This window comes from Argopecten irradians, chromosome 2 (assembly GCF_041381155.1).
Source record: "Argopecten irradians isolate NY chromosome 2, Ai_NY, whole genome shotgun sequence".
NCBI lineage: Eukaryota > Metazoa > Mollusca > Bivalvia > Pectinida > Pectinidae > Argopecten > Argopecten irradians.
This window is the reverse complement of record NC_091135.1, coordinates 34,720,757-34,747,835: the sequence shown is the minus strand read 5'-3', so window position 1 is coordinate 34,747,835 and position 27,079 is coordinate 34,720,757. Positions and strand designations below refer to the sequence as shown.

The following is a 27,079-nucleotide window of genomic DNA, read 5'->3' as shown; positions in this document are numbered from 1 at the left end:
TATTCCAATCTCTATCTTTGATTGAGGATAAAATTAAACATGTATCGGACATGTATACAGGTATTTGAGTCTTCAAAATCGATATTTACAAACAGGTAGTTTATATTAGATGGCAGTCACCGAAAATTGTCACTCTAACTTATGCGAGTGATTCGATCCCGTAGTCCTCGTGACGTCACAGGTCAGGGGACCCGAATCGGGGTCAATGGCTTGGGGCTTCAGGTGTGTTCTAGAGAAACGGCGTATTATCTCTAATACCGTATTCGCTCTGAAACTCGTACTTTCGCCACTCTAAATTTCATCCAATGACGCATGTATCAAGCCTTATATACCAAACCATTCCGTGTACACTTTAAACAAGGACATAGTTATTCAGATCCCCCGCCAATGGAGATATCAAAGCTGAAGTAAGTTTGATTGTGGAGACTTATATGTATGAAAAAAAAAAACAGGAAAAAGGAAGTTAAGCTAAAGAAAGATGGAGTATAATTCAAGTAGAGCGGGGCTGCAATTGTTGAATCAGGTATACAGCCTTGACATTTATATTAGACTATAGACCATAAAAAGAATGTGTCTATGAAGTTTCGTGGAAATATCTCTGCTGGTTTTAGAGTTATGCTCTGGAAATGAACCTGATACAAAAATATGATATTTTCAGCAATGTTTCTATGGTTACAGAAAAAATCACAAAAAGTGAAAACCTAAAAATAGCAAAAGGCACTACTAGACCATAAGAACAATGTGTCTATGAAGTTTCATGGAAATATCTCTGCTGGTTTTAGAGTTGTGATCCGGAAACGATTCTTACACAAAAATCTGCCATTTTCAGCAATGTTTCCATGGTTACAGAAAAAAGTACAAAAAGTGAAAACCTTAAAATAGCAAAAGGCACTACTAGACCATAAGACAAATGTGCCTATGGAGTTCCGTGCATATATCTCAACCGGTTTTCCAGTTATGCTGCGGAAACGAACCTGGTACAAAAATATGATATTTTCAGCAATGTTTCCATGGTTACGGAAAAAGTGCAAAAAATGAAAACCTAAAAATAGCAAAAGGCACTACTAGACCATAAGAACAATGTGTCTATGTAGTTTCATGGAAATATCTCTGCTGGTTTTAGAGTTGTGCTCCGGAAACGATTCTTACACAAAAATCTGCCATTTTCAGCAATGTTTCCATGGTTACAGAAAAAAGTACAAAAAGTGAAAACCTTAAAATAGCAAAAGGCACTACTAGACCATAAGACAAATGTGCCTATGGAGTTCCGTGCATATATGTCAACCGGTTTTCCAGTTATGCTGCGGAAACGAACCTGGTACAAAAATATGATATTTTCAGCAATGTTTCCATGGTTACGGAAAAAGTGCAAAAAATGAAAACCTAAAAATAGCAAAAGGCACTACTAGACCATAAGAACAATGTGTCTATGAAGTTTCATGGAAATATCTCTGCTGGTTTCAGAGTTGTGCTCCGGAAACGATTCTTACACAAAAATCTGCCATTTTCAGCAATGTTTCCATGGTTACAGAAAAAAGTACAAAAAGTGAAAACCTTAAAATAGCAAAAGGCACTACTAGACCATAAGACCAATGTGTGTATGAAGTTTCGTGGAAATATCTCTACTGGTTTTAGAGTTATGCTCCGGAAACCATTCGTACGGACGGACGGACGGACGGACGGAACCCATTTGTATATCCCCCGCCAACTTTGTTGGACGGGGGATAATTAAATGATAAATACTACCGTAATGTTATTTTTGCTTTGCCGATAAAACAAACGAAAAACAGTCCCGGATGCGTGCATAATTATTTTGGTCACATTTTAAAGTGAACAGTCGGACAAGGATGGCTTAAGTCGGTAAAAATGGTGTTAATGTATCCAGTATAATTTCTTATGAAATAGAAAAATAAAATCTCTCGTGAAAATCTGTCTGCGTACAAAGAAATTAGTTTAAAGAATAGGAATCCTCAAACGTCCTCCCGGCTGACTATGTCCGTGGTCACATTTCCACGCAGCCTCGCTTTCAACTTTTCTTTATTTCAATGGTCAGAACTGAAAAAAGCAAGCAGAACTTGACCGACGTATTAATATGTGAGAACTTTTGGAAGGCCTATCAACGCATTTAGACTGGTTTTCTTTGCCCGACTATTCACTTTACTCCATTGCTCAAATCCGCAAAAAGGTGGGGGTCTTATTTTCATACATCCCTCCTTAAGTCAGGAAATGTGTCAAAATAGGTGGGGAACGGGTCTTATTCGCGGTGGATTAGGTATATGGGAAAACTAGTTTTGATATGATGATTGGCAAAACATGAACAAGTTAGCTTAAAGTTTGTCTAAAGTCTGAAAAAGTGTAGCATATTGCCCATGCTTCTGATGATGTTCAGTTGAAATGTTGATGTGTCCGCTCAGTTAGAGTTATTCCCCTTAGATTACTTTTGATAGCTACAATAGAGAAAATAAACAAATAAAACAGAATGTGCATCTTTATTGATATTTTATTATAAATAAATTGTTTTGAAACAATACTTCAGCAATAACACCATACAAAAACAACTTGTAAGGTTAAAAAAAATCAAAATGCTCTATCAGCATATACTATGTAACAGGTAAAGCACTTAACAGGATTGCCAAAAACTACAAGACTAAAGTATCACTGATTAAAAAACATAAGAATTATGGTGATTCAAAATGATTTTATGAGCCAGAACGTTTATATTATTTGGTATAATAAGATAAAGAAAATTTAAAGATCCTCTATTAACTAGCCAGTGAGCACAAATCCTATTTGAGCCTATAAGCACTACTGTCTATATTTTGGAGTTGAATTGAAATACTTTGAAGAACAGACTAAAAACATGAATACCATAATAATTTCTGTTCTCTTTTTTTTCCGGTTTGATTTTTGGACTACTATGTGCCATAATTTGGTGAAAGGTCTACATCTTTGTTGCCCCATTAAAACCCTCCTTCATTTTTTCCACAAAATTTGAAGTACCATGGGCTGCTTATTGTTTTGAATATGGTTCATATTCTTAACTGTATTCTTTATACAGAGTTATCTGTTCTTGTCAGCAAGTAATGGCTGATTTTAAAAGGATAATATCACAATCAATACCGCATTACAAGAGAAGACAACTCTGTAGAGACTAAACAAGAAAGAGAAATAATTCTCATTTAAAATATTGGCAGCAAAGAAGGACAAAACTAGATCTAAATTGACTTGCAAGCTTACCAGACATTTAAATAGAAATTAATTTTAAAACATTTAATTAAGATATCACTAAAATCATAGGTAGCATAAAAGTACATATTCTTAGATCTGTTCTAGTATTCTCATTCCAGAAGTAGTTCTTTATTTCAGGGTTTTTTTGCACTTTAAGCGAAGTCTGAACTTACAAACACTTACATTAAAGAGGATCTTTGGGACTAACAAGTAAAAATAAAAACATCTGTATTTGCATATTACAAAATTATCTGCTCTTGTGAGTAGGTATTCATTGTGATGTCATGTCTTTTTAATGTTATAATTTTCAGAAAGAATCACACAAATTTGCTTATAAAATAATGATGTCACAATCGATACCTACTCCCAAGGGAGGTAACACTGTAATATGTAACACCAGACATGGGTATAAAGGTGTAACTTGTAATGATACTTCTTGTAATGTTGTAAATTATCTACAGGTGTATAATGTGTATATTAAAATCACACTCTAATACCTGTATGTGGAATGTATGTACGTTATGAGCACTTATTTTTTTCTTTAGATGATCTATAAGGTTTTATATAAAATACAAGGTCAGCTATCATGTGTATGCAGTGAAATCTCAATATTTCTAAAATATAAAAAGAGTAGAAAATCATAAAACCTATAAATAGCATGTAACAGCTAAAGATTTGTCAAAAATAAGCAATCAAATAATAAAAGATAACGTATAGTAATTGTTCTTTACAATTCTTGAACAAACATTTTACAAATCCTGAACCACAACAACATTATCAACATGGTCTGTGTGTGAGTATTTCCAGATAACACACATTTGACATTAAAATGCTACAACAATCTACAGTTCAACTGTAGATAGCAGATACCAACATCACTAATTAGTCTTAAAATACTTTGAAAATAAGTCTAGATACAATAACAAGATATTCATTTAATGATTTGAATTAATCTCTCCTACATCTCTCAGACTTGAAACAATAGCTCACTTTTCAAAACAAATATAATTTCATTAGTAAACAGCCGACTGTTCCTTTTGCCTCCCTCCGTCGACATGGTTGTTTACATCGTTAGATGTGAGAGATGTGTTGTTGTTGTCTCCCGGTAGTCCACCATCTTGTTCTGTAAATGACACGTCCGAGGCTGGGTCATGACCGTTGTCCTCGCTGGTGATACTGGCAGAGTCACTGTTCATGTCCATGTCAAGGAAGCTGTGCATGTCCGCCAGCTGGCTAGAATCCTGAAGACAGAAGGTAAATCATTAGTAGAGAAGATTAGATATCAAACGACTTCCCCCACATTATTTTAAATGAAACCTTAAATACATTACACAGGGATCAATTAAAATTTGTACATTAACTTAATCACCCCTGAAATTTTATAATGGACTGGTCAAATCCTTGATTTAGAAGAGCCTAAATGTGTCTTCAGGGGTGAATTAGATCAATATTGGATTCGACAGATCATATCTGACATTATATGCAAGATTCAGAAGATCATTCAACAATGAATTCAAAAATCGATTATCCCTAAATGTATTGATTACCTGTGCAAAATGCACCCTCATGTGTTCCTTGATCTGAATTTTTCTGGCAAACGACTTCCCACATACTGGGCACAGGAACGGCTTTCCCCCAGGATGGGGACGCAAGTGGGTCTTGCGATTTTCCTTACCTGATAAGACATTCAAAGGATATATAATTAACTCATGTAGAAGAATCTATCATTTTGACTGACTTCATCATGATGTAGATTCAAACTTTCAATTGAATTAGAAGATATACATTGTGCCACAAGATATATTGCCAGATAGAGCAATTTCAAAAGATGGAGATTGTCTCCCCTTCATTTATTCATGAATTTATGTATTTATAATTCAATGTTAAGATTACCTGTCTATGCATCTGAAGTTTTGTTTTCATCATCTTCTTCTTTTTTTTTTAATACTGGACAATTCTAATCACACACGTTATGTTACTTTGACTACGTAACTCACCTAGTCTGTGAATTCTCAGGTGACTCTGTAGGTTACTAAGCGAGGGAAATTCCTTGTCACACTCTTGGCACCTGTACGTCTGTTTGTCGAGTTCTGAGTGGCGGGAATAGAAGTGCCCCTGTAGAGCTCCCATACTATGGAAAGCCTCTGAACACAATGTACACTTGAAGCTGTTTTCATTATGTTCATGGATCTTTTTATGGTTGTTCAGATTAACACTGTTAGAGAATGTCTTGTTGCATTCAGTACAGGTAAGATCTGAGTTCAGTGATGTAGAGTTTTCCCTGGCGGTGTGCATGAATGCATGGTTCTCCAGTTCGGCACTAAAGAAGAACTTCTGGTTGCACTGGCTACATCCGTATCTCCTAGCACCTGGTCCATGCTCTACAGCGTGACTTTGTATCTCGACTGCACTAGCGAATATCTTACAACAAACGCTGCACCTGAATTCTGAATTTCTGTAGGTGTGGTCTATAAGGTGACATTGTAGCTTGGCTGGAGACTCAAAAGTTCGTGAGCAAAGCTTACAATCGTGAACATTACCCTCTGTCATCATGTGCGTAGCTACATGTAATTGAATCTCATATTCACTGTTGAATGACTCCTGACATTTTATACACTGGTAACTTTTCTTGTGTGTGCCGATGTGGGTGTCAAGCTCCCCATTTGTCGGGAAACTTGCTCCACACTCAGAACATACATACTCAGAATGTTCGCCATGGTAACAAGGTTTACACACATAATAAGTCCTACCACTGCTATTCATTTTAGACACCAGATTCTCTTTGGAGTTGAATGTCTTTAGGCAGACGCAGCATGTATAGAAGCTGGACTTCACCTGGAAATGATGTTTACCATGCATCTGCAGTTCCACCATAGACGCCAGTGTCTGACGACATATGAGACATTGCATGAACGTACCCTGGAATCCATGCTCCTGCGTGTGCACATAAAACTGGTCTTCGTTTTTCAGAGGGATTTTACAAAGCACACAACTATTTCCTTGTACGATCTTGCAGTGGGTGAGCTTGTGCTCTGCCAGTATGCTGGAGGTGGGGAATACCTGATCACAGATGTTGCACTTCTGGCTGCCATTATTCTGGTGGATCTTCATGTGTTTGTCCAGGTCACCTCTACTCTTGAAGGTCTGGCTGCAATACATACAGGCCAAGCTGAGCTTCTCGCTGATGACGACAACAGGAAGTGACATGGATTTGGAGGCTACTGGGGAGTGACTATTAGTGGGAGGTGGTACAGGAGCATCTGCCTGTAGGCGCTCCTGTAACGACATGGCTGTCGAGGTGATGGATGCCACTGATGCCATGGAAACAGCAGGAACAGTAGGAGCCACAGATGCCAGAGATGGTACAGGAGCTGCCGGAAAGACTGGCTTTCTGATTGGTTGGTGTTCTGGCTCAGATTTCATCACAGAGGTTTGATCAGGACTGACAGACGCACTGGATGTACTTGACTTTTTAGCGGAGAGGCCGTGGTCCACAGCTTTGTGAGCTTGTAACAAGGCCTGTTGCTCAAATTTCATGTCACAGATATTACAGGTGTGTAGCAGCTCCGAGCTCTTCCAAATCCCAGGACCATTAAGGTTCTTTGGGGAGAACCTCGGACTAGGGTGGGGAGGTGTGCGGTCATTAAACCCTGGAGTATCCACATCACGCTCCACCTTGATCTTGACTGGAGACATCTGAGGGGGAGGTGGGGGGATCCCTTTATCTGTGGGATTGCCGTGGATATTCTGCATGTGTTTGTCTAGAAGGTACTCCACATGGAAGGATTCATCACACATGGGGCACCTAAACGGCTTGTTGTGTGTAGTCAGGTGACATTGCAGGTCCATCTCTGAGGAGAAGCTCTCTTTACAGAAGAGACACCTGTAACAAAAGGTCAGCGAAAGGTTAACAAAGGTCAGTAAAGGGTCATAAGCAGTCATAAATTTTGGTTTCTTAAAAGAAAGAAAAACAACTGTTACACTATGTACAATTACAACTAGAAATGTCCAATTATATCAATTTTCCTGTCTCCAGATGTCTGGACAGGACAGGATAGGTCTGGACCGGACACACAACAATAAGAATGAATGCCCTATCATGAAATGGTGGTTGAATAAAAAGCTTATAGAACATGCAAGAATAAGGATGTTGATGAAGTAGACTCTACAGGAGAAGAGGATGTTTATATTAATTAATAGAGTATAGATCATACACTTACCTGTAAGGTTTAGCCACATGTAGATGGTTCACTCGGACATGAACCTGCCACTCCATCTCCGACCTGAACACTGAGTCACACTTGGTACATTTATACAGCTTACACTCATTACTGTGTTTAATGGCAAAGTGAACCTGTACATTGACTTTGGAGTCAAAGATCTCCTTACACAGAGAACATCTACAAAAGATGAAGGTCAAAGTCAATTACACAGAGCTATAACAGATCAAGGTCAAGGTTAATTACAGAGCTACAACAGATCAATGTCAAGGTCAATTTCACAGGGCTACAACAGATCAAGGTCAAGGTTGATTACTAAGAGCTACAATAGATCATGGTCATGGTCTATTTCACAGAGCTACATCAGATCAAGGTCAAGGTCAATAACACAGAGCTACAACAGATCAAGGTCAAGGTCAATTACACAGAGCTACCACAGATCAAGATCAATTTCACAGAGCTACAACAAATCAAGTTCAAGGTCAACTACACAGAGATACAACAGATCAAGGTCAAGGTTGATTACAAAGAGCTACAATAGATCACGGTCATGGTCTATTTCACAGAGCTACAATAGATGAAGGTCAAGGTCAATTACACAGAGCTACAACAGATCAAGGTCAAGGTCAATTACACAGAGCTACAACAGATCAAAGTCAATTTCACAGAGCTACAACAAATCAAGGTCAAGGTCAATTACACAGAGCTACAACAGATCAAGGTCAAGGTCAATTACACAGATAATACCAGGTATGTACAACATATTATGCATTATATAAATCATGTATAAATTGTAAACTTTAGCTACTTGTATAAGAATATTTTAGGTATCCTAAAAGAGGGACCAAAACTTACAGGGTAAAGACCTGTATAAACAATCGTTGATGTCTAATCACTTAAACATTGCCAATAAATTATTTCAAATTGAAGACGCATGCTTTTTTCAGAAAGGAACTTCAGACTTTCCCTAGTGACAATTACCTGTACAGATGATGGGCATGTATATCCATCAGGTGTTTCTGCAGTTCGTCCGGCTTGGAGAAGAACTTGACGCAGCTGGTGCAGCCGTACTCTGTTGTCATACTGAGATAGTGAGTGGAGCTATGCTTCTCCAGCTGGTCCTCAGTGGGGAACTGCTGCTTACACAGTTTACAGCAGTACTGTCCTCCAGTAATGCTCTCCAGGTGCAGTTTGATGTGTGCCTGGAAATTCTTCCTGTCATGGAATGTAGCATTACAGTGGTCACATGTTATTTGTTCCTGGAAAGGGGACGATGTTGGCATCCGGTCTTTATGAGGATCTGGTGATGAGCTGAAGCGGATTGGCATGTTGATACCTCGTCTGTTAAAGGATTTGTCATTCTCTGACTGCTTGTGATATCCAGTATCAGATCCATGGTTCATCAGCGAAGAACGCCGCTTGCTGCCAGTGGAACTTGAGTGAGACTTTGTGTTGGAATACTTAGGTTCAGACTTTGGTGAGGAGTGATGCATCATTGACATATGCTCCTGAAGTGCACCTGCTGACTGGAATGACATAGAACACATGATGCAGTAGAGCGAGTCACTAGACTCCCTCCTCTCCCGCCGCTCATAGTAATGGATGAGCTTCTTGTGTTGTTGTAGGTTCTCTATACTGGAGAACTGGCGTGAGCAGTGGGTGCATGGGTACTTGATGTCCATGCAGGGTTGGTTCTGGTGGACTGCCCGCATGTGTTCATGCAGACTATAGAGATTCTGGTAGGGGGCATTACAGTAGTTACATGTATATACTTCTGTGGGCTTTACTGAGTGCACACTCTGCATGTGTATCTCGAGGATCTCCAGGGAATCATAATCACTACTGAAGCAGTACGGACACACAAGCATCTCACTGACCAGGGGCTGGCTACTTAAGGTGTGATTAGACGTTACCCCAGTGGTGGAGGTCGACAGGTCATGGTCATCTGTCGGGATTCGGTCAACAGCCAATAGGTCGTGGGTAGTCATGTGATGCACAAGGTCGTCGGTACTCAGACATGACTTCTGACAGATAGGGCAGCTGGTCAGTTGGTCAGCCATATGCATCTGTTCCACATGGAGTTTGAGGGCATCCTGGCTGGGACTTATGTCACCACAATAAGGACACTGGACTGTGGACTTTCCTGTTACGTTTTCCTCTCGGTGGACTGACATGTGGGACTGGACCTCAGCTAGGGAGCTAAACACTTCCTTACAGATATGGCATTGTACATCCGAGATGTTTAGCTCGCTACCCTTCTTATGGGTCATTACATGAGAGGTAAGCCCTGCGGCTGTCTGGTAACCACGGTTACAGATGGTACACTGGAAAGGCTTTCCATTCTCGTGCGTTTTGAGATGACTCTTCAGGTGGTCACTCCTACAAAACAACCATCAATTTTATCAATATAATCAAACAGTTCAAACAATTCTGTTAATTAACTGGACAAAAATTTCAGTTCTAATATTTTTTACAGATTTTAGAAATAGATGTTTATCAAATATTAAAAAGAAGACTTTCTACAGGTCAGTTATAACACTTTTGACCTGTGTATAAAAGCAACTTGGCTCTTTAAGACTATTTTTTGTTTGTATAACCTTGGGGATTTTTACAGACGGGTACCGACTGCATACTCAAATCACATTAAGTTTTACCATGGTTATGTGAACTTCATATTGATAATAATAATATTTTCTATATAATTACAACATTCCTTTGTTACACAAGCACTCAGAATCATTTGCAAGGCAACATCCTAATAAAAATGCGAAAATAACAAATAAATCTTTTTTAGGAAAATTGTAATGAACAAAGGGCACATAAATCCACGCAATTGAAATATTTCTGTTTCCTTGACAAATAAATTCCTCTACAAAATCAAAAGAACTGTTTATCCCTGATAATGATTACATGGCAACAAAACAGAAACTGAATCATACATCAAATTGCCGCTAATCAGGTTTTAATTCATCATCTCTACCAGATTTTGAGTCTGATGATACATCAACACACAACTGTGGAGTGTTACAGTGACAATTTATTTAGATCAATATAGAAATAGCATGGGACACTTATAAGGGATGACAGGGGAAGGTCTTATAAGGGGTGAGTGGGGTAGGACTTAAAAGGGGTGAGAGGGGAGAAAGACTTATAAGGGTTGAGAGGGGAAGGATTTATAAGGAGTGAGACGGGAAGGACTTATAAGGAGTCAGAGGGGAAGGACTTATAAGGAATGAGGAGTGAAGAGCTTACAAGAAGTAAGAGGGGAAGGACTTATAAGGAGTGAGGGGGAAGGACTTACAAGAAGTGAGAGGGAAAGGACTTATAAGGAGTGAGGGGGAAGGACTTACAAGAAGTGAGACGGAAAGGACTTATAAGGAGTGAGGGGGGAAGGACTTATAAGGAGTGAGGGGGGAAGGACTTATAAGGAGTGAGGGGGGAAGGACTTACAAGAAGTGAGAGGGAAAGGACTTATAAGGAGTGAGGGGGAAGGACTTACAAGAAGTGAGAGGGAAAGGACTTATAAGGAGTGAGGGGGGAAGGACTTATAAGGAGTGAGGGGGGAAGGACTTATAAGGAGTGAGGGAGGAAGGACTTACAAGGAGTGAGGGGGGAAGGACTTATAAGGAGTGAGGGGGAAGGACTTACAAGAAGTGAGAGGGAAAGGACTTATAAGGAGTGAGGGGGAAGGACTTACAAGAAGTGAGAGGGAAGGACTTATAAGGAGTGAGGGGGGAAGGACTTACAAGGAGTGAGGGGGGAAGGACTTATAAGGAGTGAGGGAGGAAGGACTTACAAGAAGTGAGAGGGAAGGACTTACAAGGAGTGAGGGGGGAAGGACTTACAAGAAGTGAGAGGGAAGGACTTATAAGGAGTGAGAGGGGAAAGGACTTACAAGGAGTGAGGGGGGAAGGACTTTTAAAGAGTGAGGGGGAAAGGACTTACAAGGAGTGAGAGGGAAGGACTTATAAGGAGTGAGGGGGAAGGACTTACAAGGAGTGAGAGGAAAGGACTTATAAGGAGTGAGGGGGGAAGAACTTACAAGAAGTGAAAGGGAAGGACTTATAAGGAGTGAGGGGGGAAGGACTTTTAAGGAGTGAGGGGGAAAGGACTTACAAGGAGTGAGAGGGAATGGACTTATCAGGGGTGAGAGGGGAAGGACTTACAAGAAGTGAGAGGGGAAGGACTTACAAGGAGTGAGAGGGAATGGACTTATCAGGGGTGAGAGGGGAAGGACTTACAAGAAGTGAGAGGGGAAGGACTTAATTATTAGGGGTGAGAGGGGAAGGACTTATAAGGGGTGAGAGGGGAAGGACTTACAAGAAGTGAGAGGGGAAGGACTTTTAAGGAGTGAAAATCAAAATATGAAGTGATTTTTCTTTTTCTCTCTCGATATTCCAAGTGGGTACTTGCTACAAATTTATCTCCCCTTTTATTATCTCACTGAATAGTGATTATCTCCCCTTATACAATTGGCTTATTCCCAAACAGACATTGAATAGTTCAAAAATTGTCTCCCCTTTGATTAACTTATTGGATAAACAATGATCTCACATCGCATGATTGGCTTGTACTCAAATCAAACACTGACTAGCTAAACAAGAGACCCAGAGGGCCTGTATCGCTAGGGCTGTAACGAGTATCCGAGTACTCGAGTATTCACGAATTATTGAGAAAGATCCAATATTTATACAAGTTCTGTTCCCCTTCCCCCAAGGATATTTGTGGCCAAATTTTGTTACAATCCATGCAGAACTTTAGGACAAGTAGCGATTTATAGGATTTACCTCTATTTCCCCTATTGGGCACCGCCACACCTGCCCTCAGGGGTCAGAGCCAAAATTTATACAAGTTCTGTCCCCTTCCCCCAAGGATGTTTGTAGCCAAATTTGGTTACAATCCATGTAGAACTCTAGGACAAGTAGCGATTTATAGGATTTACCTCTATTACCCCTATTGGGCCCCGCCACTCCTGCCCTCGGGGGTCAGAGCCAAAATTTATACAAGTTCTGTTCCCCTTCCCCCAAGGATGTTTGTGGCCAACTTTGGTAACAATCCATGCAGAACTCTAGGACAAGTAGCGATTTATAAGATTTACCTCTATTTCCCCTATTGGGCCCCGCCCCTCCCTGCCCCTGGGGGGTCAGAGCAAAAATTTATACAATTTCTGTTCCCCTTTCCCCAAGGATATTTGTGGCCAAATTTGGTTACAATCCATAGTGAACTCTATGACTAGTAGCGATTTAAATTAAATGTTGACGGACGGACGGACGGACGTCGCGCCATGACATAAGCTAAAAATTATCTCTCATTTGATCAACTTACAGCATAACAGTTATCACCTCTTTGTACGATCTTAAGAACAGGACTTTAAAACATCTGATCAATTTACTTTGTGAAGCATGTGCAATCTTAGATTACCTTGCAAAAGCAGAGTCACACTGTGAACACTTGTACTTCTTGTCCCCGGTGTGTAACTTGACATGACGGTCACGGCTCCTCTTGTGACGGAAAAGGCGACTACAAAATGCACACTTGAATGGCAACTGGTCACTGTGAACCTGTGGAAACAAATTGTAACAGTCATCTAAAAAGTAACAAAACTCTTTGTATACTGTATAACATAAAATATTTGTGGTGTAGACATCTTTGTTGTTTTCGTGGTTGCTACTGAACCATGAATATTAAAATAACAACATTTGTTTTATATATTATTCAATGCACTCGGTCATCAGCAAGCCACGAATATTTCAACCTAGGAAATGATTTTGAAATTATAAACCATGAAAGAGAGTACTTACAAACATTTCATGTTCTAAAGAAAGCTGAAACCCAATAAAAAATGACTTCCTACAAGGATGTAATTTTGTCGTCTATTTCAACACATGAAGTATTTCTAGACACCATTTGTTGGAGTAGACAACACACATTCTGCTACAAGACAATAAAACCACAATTATTTAACATTATTGTACATAATTGCTATGAGGAAAGAGTAATTTTCCAGTTAACTTTTCTTATATTTTCCTACTGATAATATATAACAGATATATATCACCAATGACAAAAAGCATTGTTTTAGATCTCCTGAAGGAATGTTTAAATGTAGGTAAAATAGCTACACAGCAGAAGTCCCTGAAAGTTAGTGTCAATTCCTACGAGATATCAACGATCGTAGTTCTCTTTTAGTATATTAAACTCAGACAGGTGTACCGAGAAAAAATAAAATTTTGACTTCTTTGTGCACACTGAATTTTAGTTGACAGACAAATAAATTTGTAGTCTCTGGAAAGCTTTAATTCTGTGACATGACTGACCCGATGCTGAGCAACACTTTGTCAGTAATAACATTATCAGTTACAGCCTGTTTTTAGCTCCATCACTCTGAACTGGGGAGTACTTGGGGGCTGGGGACAAAAGTTGAGGAGGTGTGTCGAATGTTATAGCTCCTCTTGTCCTAATAACAACTGTATCATCCAGCTGATATACATGGCACCTGTGATCACTGACTCTACATAAAACACTACACATCCACGGAATTTAACGAAGGTCACATCTAAAATACTATGTAGTTATTGTTGCTGAGAATCACTTTGGTAATTCAGGATGTAAAACAACATTGAACCAGTCACGGAGAATCTGATTTAGGTATAATCAAGTGCCTCAAAGTCTGTTTTTGAAAACCTGTATAAATATGTTATGCCTTAGTGATCAACTATATTAGGACCATCTGTTTAATATTTGGTTTTGTTTTGTTTTATATATATATATATATATATATATACATAAAAAGAAAACACAACTATAAAACAGTTTTTTCCTCCCTAGCGCTTTCTCGGCTTAGAAACCATTCACAATATCTTTATGTACCATGTCATGACGTAATCTAACTATGACGTAATTGTACTATGACGTCATGTTTTACAAATAAAAGAATTCAAACCCCTGAAGACCGGCATGAGCCGAGAAAGCGCTAGGGAGGAAAAAACTGTTTTATAGTTGTGTTTTCTTTTTATGTATATGGAAACCATCACATGGACATGGTTCTTTTTTACTTATATATATATGATAAATTTAAAGAAAAATCCTTACGAACGAAATCTATAAGAAATAAAAACAATAACGACTGACTAGTGAGTCAGTCGTTATTGTTTTTATTTCTTATATATATATATATATATATATATATATACATAGTATATATTTAAGGTATGCCAGGGTTTGTTGGTGTTGAAAGAAAGCAGTCCAAAGTCCACCAATTAAGCAGTCAGTAGTTGGAAACTGTCCCACATGAATTATGAACTCACCATCCAGGTGGTAATTTGGACATATTAAACACGAGGCCGCTGTGGCCCCATCTACTTAATAAGAAAAGCCTCATTCTTTGGTCCTCCATTGGCAAATTTCAAAACTAATTGACCTGTGTTTAGTCCATTGGGTGGTGTCTTTTTATCTAATGTGATCAAATCTGCACAGAAGCAAGAATTTTTATTTTAATCATTGAGATGCATTAAACCTTTTTGCACATTTGTTTCACTAGTATATAATATCTGTTTTGACTTAGGACTATGGTTTTCTTCAAGAACTCCAGCTTTTCTCCATCTCCCCGCCCCTTCCAAACAAAACCATATTGTGATCAAGGCTGTCAGATCATATAACAAAAGTAAACTTAACAAAATAATAAGTAAAATTCATTAGTTATAAAGACCTCATGTTTTTGTTTGAGTTGCAAGTCTACCTGTTCATGTATTTTCAGGTAGCTGAGCTTCGGAAAGGCCTTCTCACAGAACTGACAGCCATAAGGGTTGATGTCAGATACCCCGACTCCTGAGGGGACCTGGTCTGGGGTCATGTTCTCTGAAGCAGGTGACAAGGGGCAGTCGAGAGCAGACAGTGGACTGTCCCCTAGGAACTCAGATGACAGCGGGGACTCTGGTGGGCCCATATTAACGGCCAAGTTGTCTATCGTCCATGGATGGTTCTCTCCCTCATATTCTGAAATTAAAAGAGTACAAAATTGAATCAAAGCATGAACATTTAATAAAGAAAAAATCATCAGATTATTTCTTTTTTCCCCCATGGGACATAAAGAAAGGATCCTTTATCACATAATCTGCCTGATATCCTGTGATTTCACCGGTGCATATGTCATTAGTGTAATATTACCTGAAGCGATTTCCATTGGGTGGAAATTCATTGTGATGTCAAGACAAAAACAATGAAATGACATCAACATTTTGAGGAGAGTGGGAAAAAATGTAGGTTTGATAAAAATTATCATAAATTTGTGTTCATTCTCTTTCAGATTTTATGAAACTCGTCTCAAATATCTAATTTTTGCTTGCCAAGGCTTGCAAAAATAAAAACCTTTTAAGACCCGTTTCATAAGATCTCATATGAAATGAACACTGATAAAAGGTCCTATGTATGTACATCATTTTTCCCCATTAATGTATTTTTTGCTCTAACAATTGTGAAATTTCGGGAGTGTCTTCTAACGATTCCCTTGTAAAATGACAAAACAGACGATTCAAGATGTATATGAATGACCAACATCTACAAAGAAAAAATTCTTTGCCGCAGCATTTTATTTAAATTTGTACATAAACAATGTCAAATATTACCTTTTTACATTATACCATGCATGATGTGTATGTGATTCTAGTACAGCAAATGTTTTGAAAGTTGAAAATTAGGCAGTACACTTTGGCTTTATGTAATCTCAGCATAATGCAAGTACTTTATGTCTAGATCACTTTTGTAAATTACAGTTTTCCAACAAACATGACAAGAAGAACCAGAGCCAAAAAAACCAAAGCCTGTAGTAATTGTGTGTTAACATTAATTTGAAGGAGAAACCAATTAAAACTAATAGGGAAGTTACTTGTATTTAAACACGACAAAGTCAGTCAAACTCATCGTAATATTAAATCCTTAAAGAGACACTTAAGCTTTCTGAATTAGTCAACCTCTCTATACCAGGTGGAATGAAAAACCTATTTGACTTTTAAAATGCATGTTTAATTGAAAATGGTTAACTCCAAGTACTGTGGGTAAATGACCTAGGGATACATGATCTACACAGATAGGACAATATAAAACAAACTTGAGTAGTAATTAGTCAACCCATTTAAAAAATATGTGTACAGTCTGTCATTTAGATTGTGAGGAAAAATGTTATGGCTAATAGTTAAAGTAACACTTTGGCGATGATTTATCTATTTTTGTTGTCATCATCAGTCACAAAGTTAGGTGATCTGCTTTCATGACTGACAGCTGATTTAACTTGTACAAATAAAAAAATTTCAATTGTAAAATAGAATCGACACAAATGAAAAATAAAAGAAAATCTTATTGCATTTTAGTTTTTTTTTGGCAAATAAACACTCAGTGCACCTTAATGGTTTGATATTTCAAACTTTTCAAAAACTTAAAGAGGTATCGAAAAGTGTTCAACTAAATGACCCTTACGTACAAGTTTTCATATAAAAAGAAAACATTTTCACGACTTGGAGATTGTTGCAAAAAATTCTTCAGATCAAATGGGTCACATTTGCCTAGTATTGCTGATGACTGACATTTTACCCAAATTCTGCACCACATCTAGATGCGAGTTAATGACCACCAAAATGTTACAAATTCTTCTTCTGATCAGATGGGCCACATTGGGCTAATGTTGCAATGGCTGACATTTTATCTGAACTCTGCACAATAACCAGATGTGAGATAATGGTCACCAAAACAAATCAGTCTATCATAGGATCATGCATAGTCTTAAAGTTTTTAATTGGCTTATATATCCTCTCTGCCATGCATATTACAGAGTTATCTGATCTTGCTTTTATGACAACACTATTTTGCTTTTTTGTCTTCACCATGTGAGATCAAATTTTCTCCTACCCTGGACAGGGTGTCCACTGTTCACCCTAGGGAAAAGGTCAATTTTAAGTTAGACAATATCCTTGCATGTTTATATTGTATGATGTCATGGCAACAATGACGTCAGAGCTAAAATGTAGGTTTGATAAAAATTATTATCATAAATTTGTGTTCATTCTCTTTCAGATTTTATGAAACTCGTCTCAAATATCTAATTTTTGCTTGCCAAGGCTTGCAAAAATAAAAAACCTTTTAAGACCCGTTTCATAAGATCTCATATGAAATGAACACTGATAAAAGGTCCTATGTATGTACATCATTTTTCCCCATTAATGTATTTTTTGCTCTAACAATTGTGAAATTTCGGGAGTGTCTTCTAACGATTCCCTTGTAAAATGACAAAACAGACGATTCAAGATGTATATGAATGACCAACATCTACAAAGAAAAAATTCTTTGCCGCAGCATTTTATTTAAATTTGTACATAAACAATGTCAAATATTACCTTTTTACATTATACCATGCATGATGTGTATGTGATTCTAGTACAGCAAATGTTTTGAAAGTTGAAAATTAGGCAGTACACTTTGGCTTTATGTAATCTCAGCATAATGCAAGTACTTTATGTCTAGATCACTTTTGTAAATTACAGTTTTCCAACAAACATGACAAGAAGAACCAGAGCCAAAAAAACCAAAGCCTGTAGTAATTGTGTGTTAACATTAATTTGAAGGAGAAACCAATTAAAACTAATAGGGAAGTTACTTGTATTTAAACACGACAAAGTCAGTCAAACTCATCGTAATATTAAATCCTTAAAGAGACACTTAAGCTTTCTGAATTAGTCAACCTCTCTATACCAGGTGGAATGAAAAACCTATTTGACTTTTAAAATGCATGTTTAATTGAAAATGGTTAACTCCAAGTACTGTGGGTAAATGACCTAGGGATACATGATCTACACAGATAGGACAATATAAAACAAACTTGAGTAGTAATTAGTCAACCCATTTAAAAAATATGTGTACAGTCTGTCATTTAGATTGTGAGGAAAAATGTTATGGCTAATAGTTAAAGTAACACTTTGGCGATGATTTATCTATTTTTGTTGTCATCATCAGTCACAAAGTTAGGTGATCTGCTTTCATGACTGACAGCTGATTTAACTTGTACAAATAAAAAAATTTCAATTGTAAAATAGAATCGACACAAATGAAAAATAAAAGAAAATCTTATTGCATTTTAGTTTTTTTTTGGCAAATAAACACTCAGTGCACCTTAATGGTTTGATATTTCAAACTTTTCAAAAACTTAAAGAGGTATCGAAAAGTGTTCAACTAAATGACCCTTACGTACAAGTTTTCATATAAAAAAGAAAACATTTTCACGACTTGGAGATTGTTGCAAAAAATTCTTCAGATCAAATGGGTCACATTTGCCTAGTATTGCTGATGACTGACATTTTACCCAAATTCTGCACCACATCTAGATGCGAGTTAATGACCACCAAAATGTTACAAATTCTTCTTCTGATCAGATGGGCCACATTGGGCTAATGTTGCAATGGCTGACATTTTATCTGAACTCTGCACAATAACCAGATGTGAGATAATGGTCACCAAAACAAATCAGTCTATCATAGGATCATGCATAGTCTTAAAGTTTTTAATTGGCTTATATATCCTCTCTGCCATGCATATTACAGAGTTATCTGATCTTGCTTTTATGACAACACTATTTTGCTTTTTTGTCTTCACCATGTGAGATCAAATTTTCTCCTACCCTGGACAGGGTGTCCACTGTTCACCCTAGGGAAAAGGTCAATTTTAAGTTAGACAATATCCTTGCATGTTTATATTGTATGATGTCATGGCAACAATGACGTCACAACAACAATATTTTAAATGAATGCCTATATAATGACTGCGACGACAGCAATTCATTCAGGTCACATTGTCTTTACTAGGAGTGTCATGGTTAACCGAAAATACGGTTAACCGAAAAATTCAACCATACGGTTCGGTTCGGTACGATAATCCTTAGTTTCGGTTCAGTTCATTAAAAAAAAAAAATAACTGTCCTATAAATGGCTATAATACCTGTAATTTACGTGTATAAACTGTATTGCAGATTATTTCATTGAAAATACGGCGAAGTTGTTTGTCAGAATCCTGAGAAACCAGCACACCTGTTGACCGACATATAATGTGTAACACATGTGCAAGTTCAGTCATTCAGAAGATCGTTTTTTGCTGTCTGCGGACATTTTTTTGCACATACATAATATCTTAATGATATATTTCACTTATTGTTTGATATTTTATAATTGATGATTTTTTTATTATATTTTCTTCGATAACAATCCCGCAGAATATCGGCAGCTAAATCAAGCCGCCATTTTGTTGCTGATTGTAAACAATCCCATTTCCGTCCGCCAATATTCCGTGAATTAAACCATTTTACGATTGATCATGCACCTGGTACGTAATAATGTTTATCTTTATTATAATTTCAATGCATACTACTTTTTAAACACTTTTTCTGAGATAATGCCGATGTATTGATTTGCGGTAAAATTTTCACATGTCAATCATCACATAATAATGCATCATGAAGGATACGAGAAAAGTTTTAGTGACAAAATAATGTATCATAAAGGATACAAGGACATATATCTCTCTGTGATTGATTAATGTGTCAATAGTACTGAAAGAGTTCAAAAGATAAGAAAATGTTCAATTATGTTTTTTAAAGATGTTCCACTGCTGCCAGATCATAAATGATACTCAATATTTGAACAAAAATTGGTATTTAATCGTGTTATATGTCTAATTAAGACACAAAATGATATAAAATACTTAATGAATTTCTTTGCTGCATGAACTTTTAGAACTTCAATCTATATAGGATAAAGTGCTGTGGATTATTTTTCTGGACACAATTAATTATATGTTTTTAATTAGATGTAAAATTTTGATAAAGAAAAAAAAAATCATGTGTTGAAGTGATATACCATCTTTAAATCTAAAGCAAAACTTGTTTTTGATTGAAAATAGACTTAAAAAGTGTTCAATTAAGATTTGTCTGAACCGAACCGAAAAAACCGAAAACCGATCAAAAAAAGTTGAAACCGAACTGAGTTGAAAAAACATGAACCGTGACATCCCTAGTCTTTACTTGCATTGCTGACTTGTTATTGGAGAAACAATGTGGTGCACAGAGTTAAAGAATAATTCACTGTCTTTCAGGGTAAGACAGAAGATATAAACTCTGAGGATCAAAGAACTCTCCCCACTGTGGACACACGCTCGCTGCACATAATCTAGTAATAACTCCAATAATAGGAGACATTGCAGAAACCTATCTAGTTTACTCAATTTCTGATCTTTATGTCAGGGTTCTGCAGACATTGCAAAATTTGCCAGTCCGATGGACATGTCTGGCAAAATATGACTCGGACCGCCTATTTTAAAATCTGGTCAGGACCGACGGTCCTGCAATGATTCAGTACCGGAAGTTGTTAGAAATAGCATCTCTGAAGTATTACACAGGTGTTGAACCTTGCAAAAACGTAAACTGCATAAGATAATCATGAAAACAGCTGCCTGGAAACTAATAGCAGGAAGTTATGTTTACTTTAAAAATTCACATTAATGTTTGGTCCGGCAAAATCTTGTTCGGTCTGGCTTACTCACAGTCCTTGCCCGTCCAAATGACCAGCCATTTTTTCCCAACTTTCGCGATGTCTGGTTCTGTATACCAAATTTTATCAAAATCTGTCAAGTAGTTAAGGAGGAGTTCGTCGCACAAAGTTGTGTCTACAGACAGACTGATGGAAAGACAGACAGACAAGCAACCAAATTCCAGTATACTCTCCCTTAACTTCATTGCGGAGTATAATAAGTTAATCTCAAGCTCACCTCTCAGGTAAAGAGCCAAGACATTAAAGACTCATAATTAGATGTCGCAAATTAAACAATTTGGCTGGAGTCGAAGAATTAAAAACTTATCTTCAACATAGTTTGACATTTATAGAAGACGAATTGCTTTGTAAAATGAGAAAAAATGCAAATTGCAATACTAAAGTTAACATTTGGAAACAATGATATTGATGCCATTTAACAAAAGACTTTCAAGAACTGCAATTATAGGAAAAGGACACATAACTTCTATACCGCAGTGCAAAGAAATTAGTATTTTTCACAGTTTAGAAAAAAACCTAACAATATTTCTCACCAGAGGAATAGGAAATCAAGAATTTGAATGTGTTTCATGAGATTTGAGAACAATTAAAACAGCCGTTAAGTTTTAAAACTTGTGGTGCCTATGGTGTCCTTGGATAATTTTGCGCGCTATAATTCTCCAACCTGCCATTTTGGAGTAACCTCATACCATAAAGTAAAATTATGGCATGCAGAATTTCGAGCCATTTCCAACATTTAAAACCCAAGGTGTTCTTATGAACGAAAATGCCCCATAAGGTTTACCTAGCAGTCAGTTAAGGTTTCTAATAACCAAACAAATGGTGTAACATTGGGGTTATGGTTACCAGGGGCCTGCTCAACTTCATATCACCACTAGCTGTTCTAGAGTTGAGAAGTACTGTAGATATTTTCTGAAATACTAAAATTTCCATTTTAGATAAAAAAACTCAGGAGAAATAAAGTTCAGAGAATGACAAATTTCAAGGATAGGAAGCCTAAAGCAGTTTCTTTGGACTGTTTAATTCTCCTGATAGAATGAACAGTTTTGTGTGGGGAATTTATCATGCTGATCTACAATTCAAATGCTGGTAGCAAAATATCAGATTTTAAATCAAACAAGGATATAGTCATTCAGATCCCCCGCCAATGGAGATATCAAAGCTGAAGTAAGTTTGATTGTGGAGACTTATGTGTATGGAAAAAAACCCAGGAAAAAGGAAGTTTAGCTAAAGAAAGATGGAGTATAATTCAAGTAGAGCGGGGCTGCAATTGTTGAATCAGGTATACAACCTTGACATTTATATTAGACTATATACACAAAGATGGGTGGAGTTATGCAAAGTAACATTTACCATAATATTTTCAGCAATGTTTCCATGGTAACAGAAAAAGTGTAGAAAATGAAAACCTTAAAATAGCAAAAGATACTACTAGACCATAAAAAGAATGTGTCTATGAAGTTTCGTGGAAATATCTCTGCTGGTTTTAGAGTTATGCTCCGGAAATGAACCTGCTACAAAAAAATATGATATTTTCAGCAATGTTTCTATGGTTACAGAAAAAATCACAAAAAGTGAAAACCTAAAAATAGCAAAAGGCACTACTAGACCACAGGGACCTGGCACGAAAATTTTTAACCAATAGTATACATATATAATATTATAGTATCACGGGTATGAACTCGGCGGTCTAGAAAAACTGACCTATTTTTTTAAAACCGTGATTATTTCAATAAATGGGTTCTATACAACATTGACGGATATCTTACCTTAAAGAGAAATAATTTATATTTCAATTGAGTGCTTGATGAACAAAATTGGCAAAGTATTGACGAAGTTATGGCTTGATGAATCGGGAAATTTACGTCAAATATGCTAGGTAGACATTTCCCTGTCCAGTCGAAATGTCGTCTCGGCTCTAATGGGTACCTCAAAAACCAAGCCAAAATCACAAAATCTACGCTTGTGGTGGTAAACAGTACCCATAACTATGTTCATCCACAATCTCCTTTGGAGGTGTCATGACCCATACTTTGTAGAAACTCAATTTAAACATCGTGTAGCTCACTTACTTTAACCGTCACCACCATGTTCATTTTTCTCTCGGAACGCTCCATGACTTTACATATCGTGACTACATTATGCAAATTATGTAGTGTTGTGCTTGTGGGTAAACTCGAGAAGCGTTCCGAAAAATAAATTAACATGGCGGTGACGGTTAAAGTTCTATTCTGGTCATTTTGATACCTCATTTGTCTACTTCAGTTGAAAAATATCAGTGTTATGACTATTTTGCATTTTTCAGTGAAATTCGAAGTGGTGGCCATCTTGATGACGTAATAACCGGAACTTATACGATGTTAACATTGGTTTTTGTTGTTTTTGTTGCTTAAACTGATTGATAGGTGGTCAAAAATCTTATTATAAATAATAGTTTGCTGTTGGGAAACATTTTTGCTGCGTCAAGCCAAAAATGAAAAATTTGCCGAAAAAACACCATTTTTGAGCTTAATATCAATTTTTTTTCATTTCTTGCGTAGAAATCACTACATATATTGGATGTTTTGGTCCTGATATGTATTTGTTGTTCTATTGTGGTCATTTTGATACCTCATTTGTACACTTCGGTTGAAAAATGTCAATGTTATGACTATTTTTCAATTTTTAGTCAAATTCGAGATGGCGGCCATCTTGATGACGTCATAACCGGAAGTTCATCCCAACTTATGCAATGTTAACATTTTGATTTGTGATCAGTGGGTCATAAGGGTTCAGAAAAATATTGGTTCGGAGGTTTGGGGGGGGGGGGTGCATGTGGGACCCTCCTAGCCCATGGCTTAGTACTTGTTGGCGACATATTATCGTCAGAGATTTAAATATACTATTCAAATTTCTGTTATCGTGAAGAACATATTATCGTGATTTTTGCTTTGCCGACTTTTGAAAAATAATAAATCATGACCAGATATTTTTGCCAAATAAAAGGTACATTATTTGGTTACGTATAACACTCAAATTTCTTTTGAATTTATAAGAACGATAACGTCAAGAGCATCGGACTTTAGCAAGTCTTTGTAAGACTACCGCACATTACACGCCAATATAAGTTATTTTGTTACTCTTAGTAGCTCGTATATATATTGTACTATGACGTCATGTTTTACAAATAAAAGAATTCAAACCCTGAAGACCGGCATGAGCCAAGAAAGCGCTAGGGAGAAAAAAACTGTTTTATAGTTGTGTTTTTTTATATATATATGGAAACCATCACATGGACATTTTTTTTTTATTTTATATATATATATACTTTTGATCCAGTGGTCAGTTATTTATGATCCAGTGGTCAGTTTTCAATGATCCAGTGGTCAGTTATCTATAATTCAATGGTCAGTTTTGTAGGATACAGTGGTGAATTATTTACGATCAAGTTGTCAGTTATCTAGGATCAAGTGATCAGTTATAATTATGTATGATCCAGTGGTCATGTTATCTAAGATCTAGTTAAGTTTAAATCTCACATGATACCCAGTGCTAGATTTTTCTATCTCGTCCGATCTGTCTGGTGCCTTTACGCCATTTTTGGCAGAATTATACGCCATTCTTGTAACAGTCTGCGCATGTGACGTCATACTATCGAATCAGTGACGTCACACGCCTCAGACAATCAACATTATTAGAAATATGTACATTCAGTCATTAGTCATGCAGTGTTTGGTTGTTGTTTTTACTTATTAAAAGAGTATGAACCGATTGATCACCATTTTTCTTTGATATAACCGAACTATAGTTTTATGCGGAATGACTAAATTCGAAGCGCAGATGAAATGGTCAATCGGCTTTAAACCAGGAGGTCCAAGACGGGATAATTTTACACTGAACGCATTTATAGATGGTTTTATTATATCTTACAAGCATGAGAAAAACAAGAGGCCCAGAGGGCCTGTATCGCTCACCTGGTTTGTAATGCCAAGTAATGTTCTGAATACAAGTTCATTGTTTCTTTTCTGAAGGAATTTGAATATTTACCTCTAATTCCCCTATTGGGCCCCACTCTTTCTGCTCCAGGGGTCAAAGCCAAAATTTATACAAATTCTGTTAACCCCAAGGATGTTTGATTACAATCCCTGCAGAACTCTAGGACAAGTAGCGATTTTTGAGGATTTACCTCTATTTCCCCTATTGGGCCCCGCCCCTCCTGCCCCCAGAGGGGTCAGAGCCAAAATTTATACAAGTTTTGTTTCCCTTCCCCAAAGGATGTTTGTGGCCAAATTTGGTAACAACAATGCAGAACTCTAGGACAAGTAGCGATTTATAGGATTTACCTCTATTTTCCCTATTGGGCCTGCCCCTCCTGCCCCCGGGGGGTCAGAGCCAAAATTTATACAAGTTCTGTTCCCCTTTCCCCCAAGGATGTTTCTGGCCAAATTTGGTTACAATCCATCCAGAACTCTAGGACAAATAGCGATTTATAGGATTTACCTCTATTACCCCTATTGGGCCCCGCCCCTCCTGCCCCAGGGGGGGTCAGGGTCACCATTTATGCAAAATCTGATCAACTTCCCCTAAGGAAGTTTCTGGCCAAATTTGGTTGCAATCCATGCAGAACTCTAGGACAAGTAGCAATTTATAGGATTTACATCTATTACCCCTATTTGGCCCCGCCCCTCCTGCCCCAGATTACCTGTTAGTGATCGAGATCAGGTTATCTCAGTCTCGGACTAAAATTTTGGAACATCCCAACCTCGGCTAACACCTTTGTTGGGATTACATTACTAAATCTTAGCCCTCGACTGCTATAACCCGATCTGGATCACATACAGATAACAGATTTTATTAATACCTCACATTAAAACACTTCAAAAGAAATTACAACATATAATGATATTTAAAGCAATATAATGATGGCAGTAAGAGAAGGTGAAGGTCACTAAGGAACAGATCATCCCATTTTATCTTCATTCGTGTTATGAATATTGATTTTAAAAAAAAATAACAACAATTCACCTTTTTAAAGACAACTTAATGCCAAAAATAATGCCATTCATTTCAACATCAGTGATAATCTCCAGCACTGAAGCTTTGTGACCTTGAGAACAAGTCAAAGTTGACTGAAGGTCAATAAGCATCACATATCAGTAGTTTTATATGTTATTGATTCAGTCTCTATACATGTATCATGACTTTGGTTATTGATATCACCATCAGGTTATTTAAGAAATTGTGCCTTACCTAACTCTTGAGATTTACAACTCTTTAGTCCCATGTAATTGCCTTAAATGGCTTGTGTTAAGTATAAATGGTTTATCAGTTTAGGGGAAAATAATTGTTCCATGAATTATGAATATAGAAATATTGAATTTTCTATTGAAATTTTGATGAGGGTGTAGAAATTCTACAATTAGCCCTATAGATCAAGATACTGGTTTGATATCCATTGGGGTCATTAATGTACAGTATTAGACATAGGTTGGTGATTTTTCTCCAGGTGACTTTTTCCTGCCACCAAAAACTGATACATTCATACATGAACAAATCAAGTGAAGCCAAATCCCAAAATTGATACAAAGAGAAAACCTGTATATATATATATAAAGATAGACTTAGTAAATGAAATAAAAACCAAAGAATAGATCAAACATATCCGTAGGTTTTCCTTGTAAGGCATGACTCAATGGCAGACGAGATGATTAAACACAAAACAAATTAATTAAAAACAGAAGATTTCTTGATTTCATCAGAAATATCTGACAGACAGCGGGGCAGATACACAAGGGTGTACTTGGACTGCCTTACCTTGCTAAACAACATAAAGAACCAGGTATCCCCAAGGTCGCAAGCTTACAGCAAACTTTGAGCGACAACAAAATAATAAACTCATGTCACAGCCACCAGCTCAAGTAAACGCACAACACAGTCTCATAAAACTTGAAAATTTAATATTACATAAGCAAGCAAAGATAATAAGTGATGCAGGTCTTTATAAAACTGCTTCCCGCAAGTCGACAAGTCGGCAACCGAGTTGCTGTGGAATCTGTGCCATGGTGACCC

At 37.2% G+C, this 27,079-nt stretch overlaps 1 protein-coding gene across 1 annotated transcript in view; it reads right to left on the bottom strand.

The window, feature by feature from the left end:
- Nucleotides 1–2,482: 2,482 nt before the first annotated feature.
- LOC138315270 (zinc finger protein 423-like) overlaps nt 2,483–27,079 on the bottom strand; it is a 51,452-nt gene continuing 26,855 nt past the window's right edge. The window contains exons 4-10 of the mRNA XM_069256159.1: nt 15,187–15,443; nt 12,870–13,009; nt 8,430–9,827; nt 7,449–7,628; nt 5,226–7,111; nt 4,776–4,903; nt 2,483–4,469 (exon numbers count right to left, since the gene is read on the bottom strand). Of these exons, the coding sequence (XP_069112260.1) occupies nt 4,242–4,469; nt 4,776–4,903; nt 5,226–7,111; nt 7,449–7,628; nt 8,430–9,827; nt 12,870–13,009; nt 15,187–15,443 (4,217 nt within the window). The 3' untranslated portion in view covers nt 2,483–4,241. The remainder of the gene's footprint in view (nt 4,470–4,775; nt 4,904–5,225; nt 7,112–7,448; nt 7,629–8,429; nt 9,828–12,869; nt 13,010–15,186; nt 15,444–27,079) is intronic.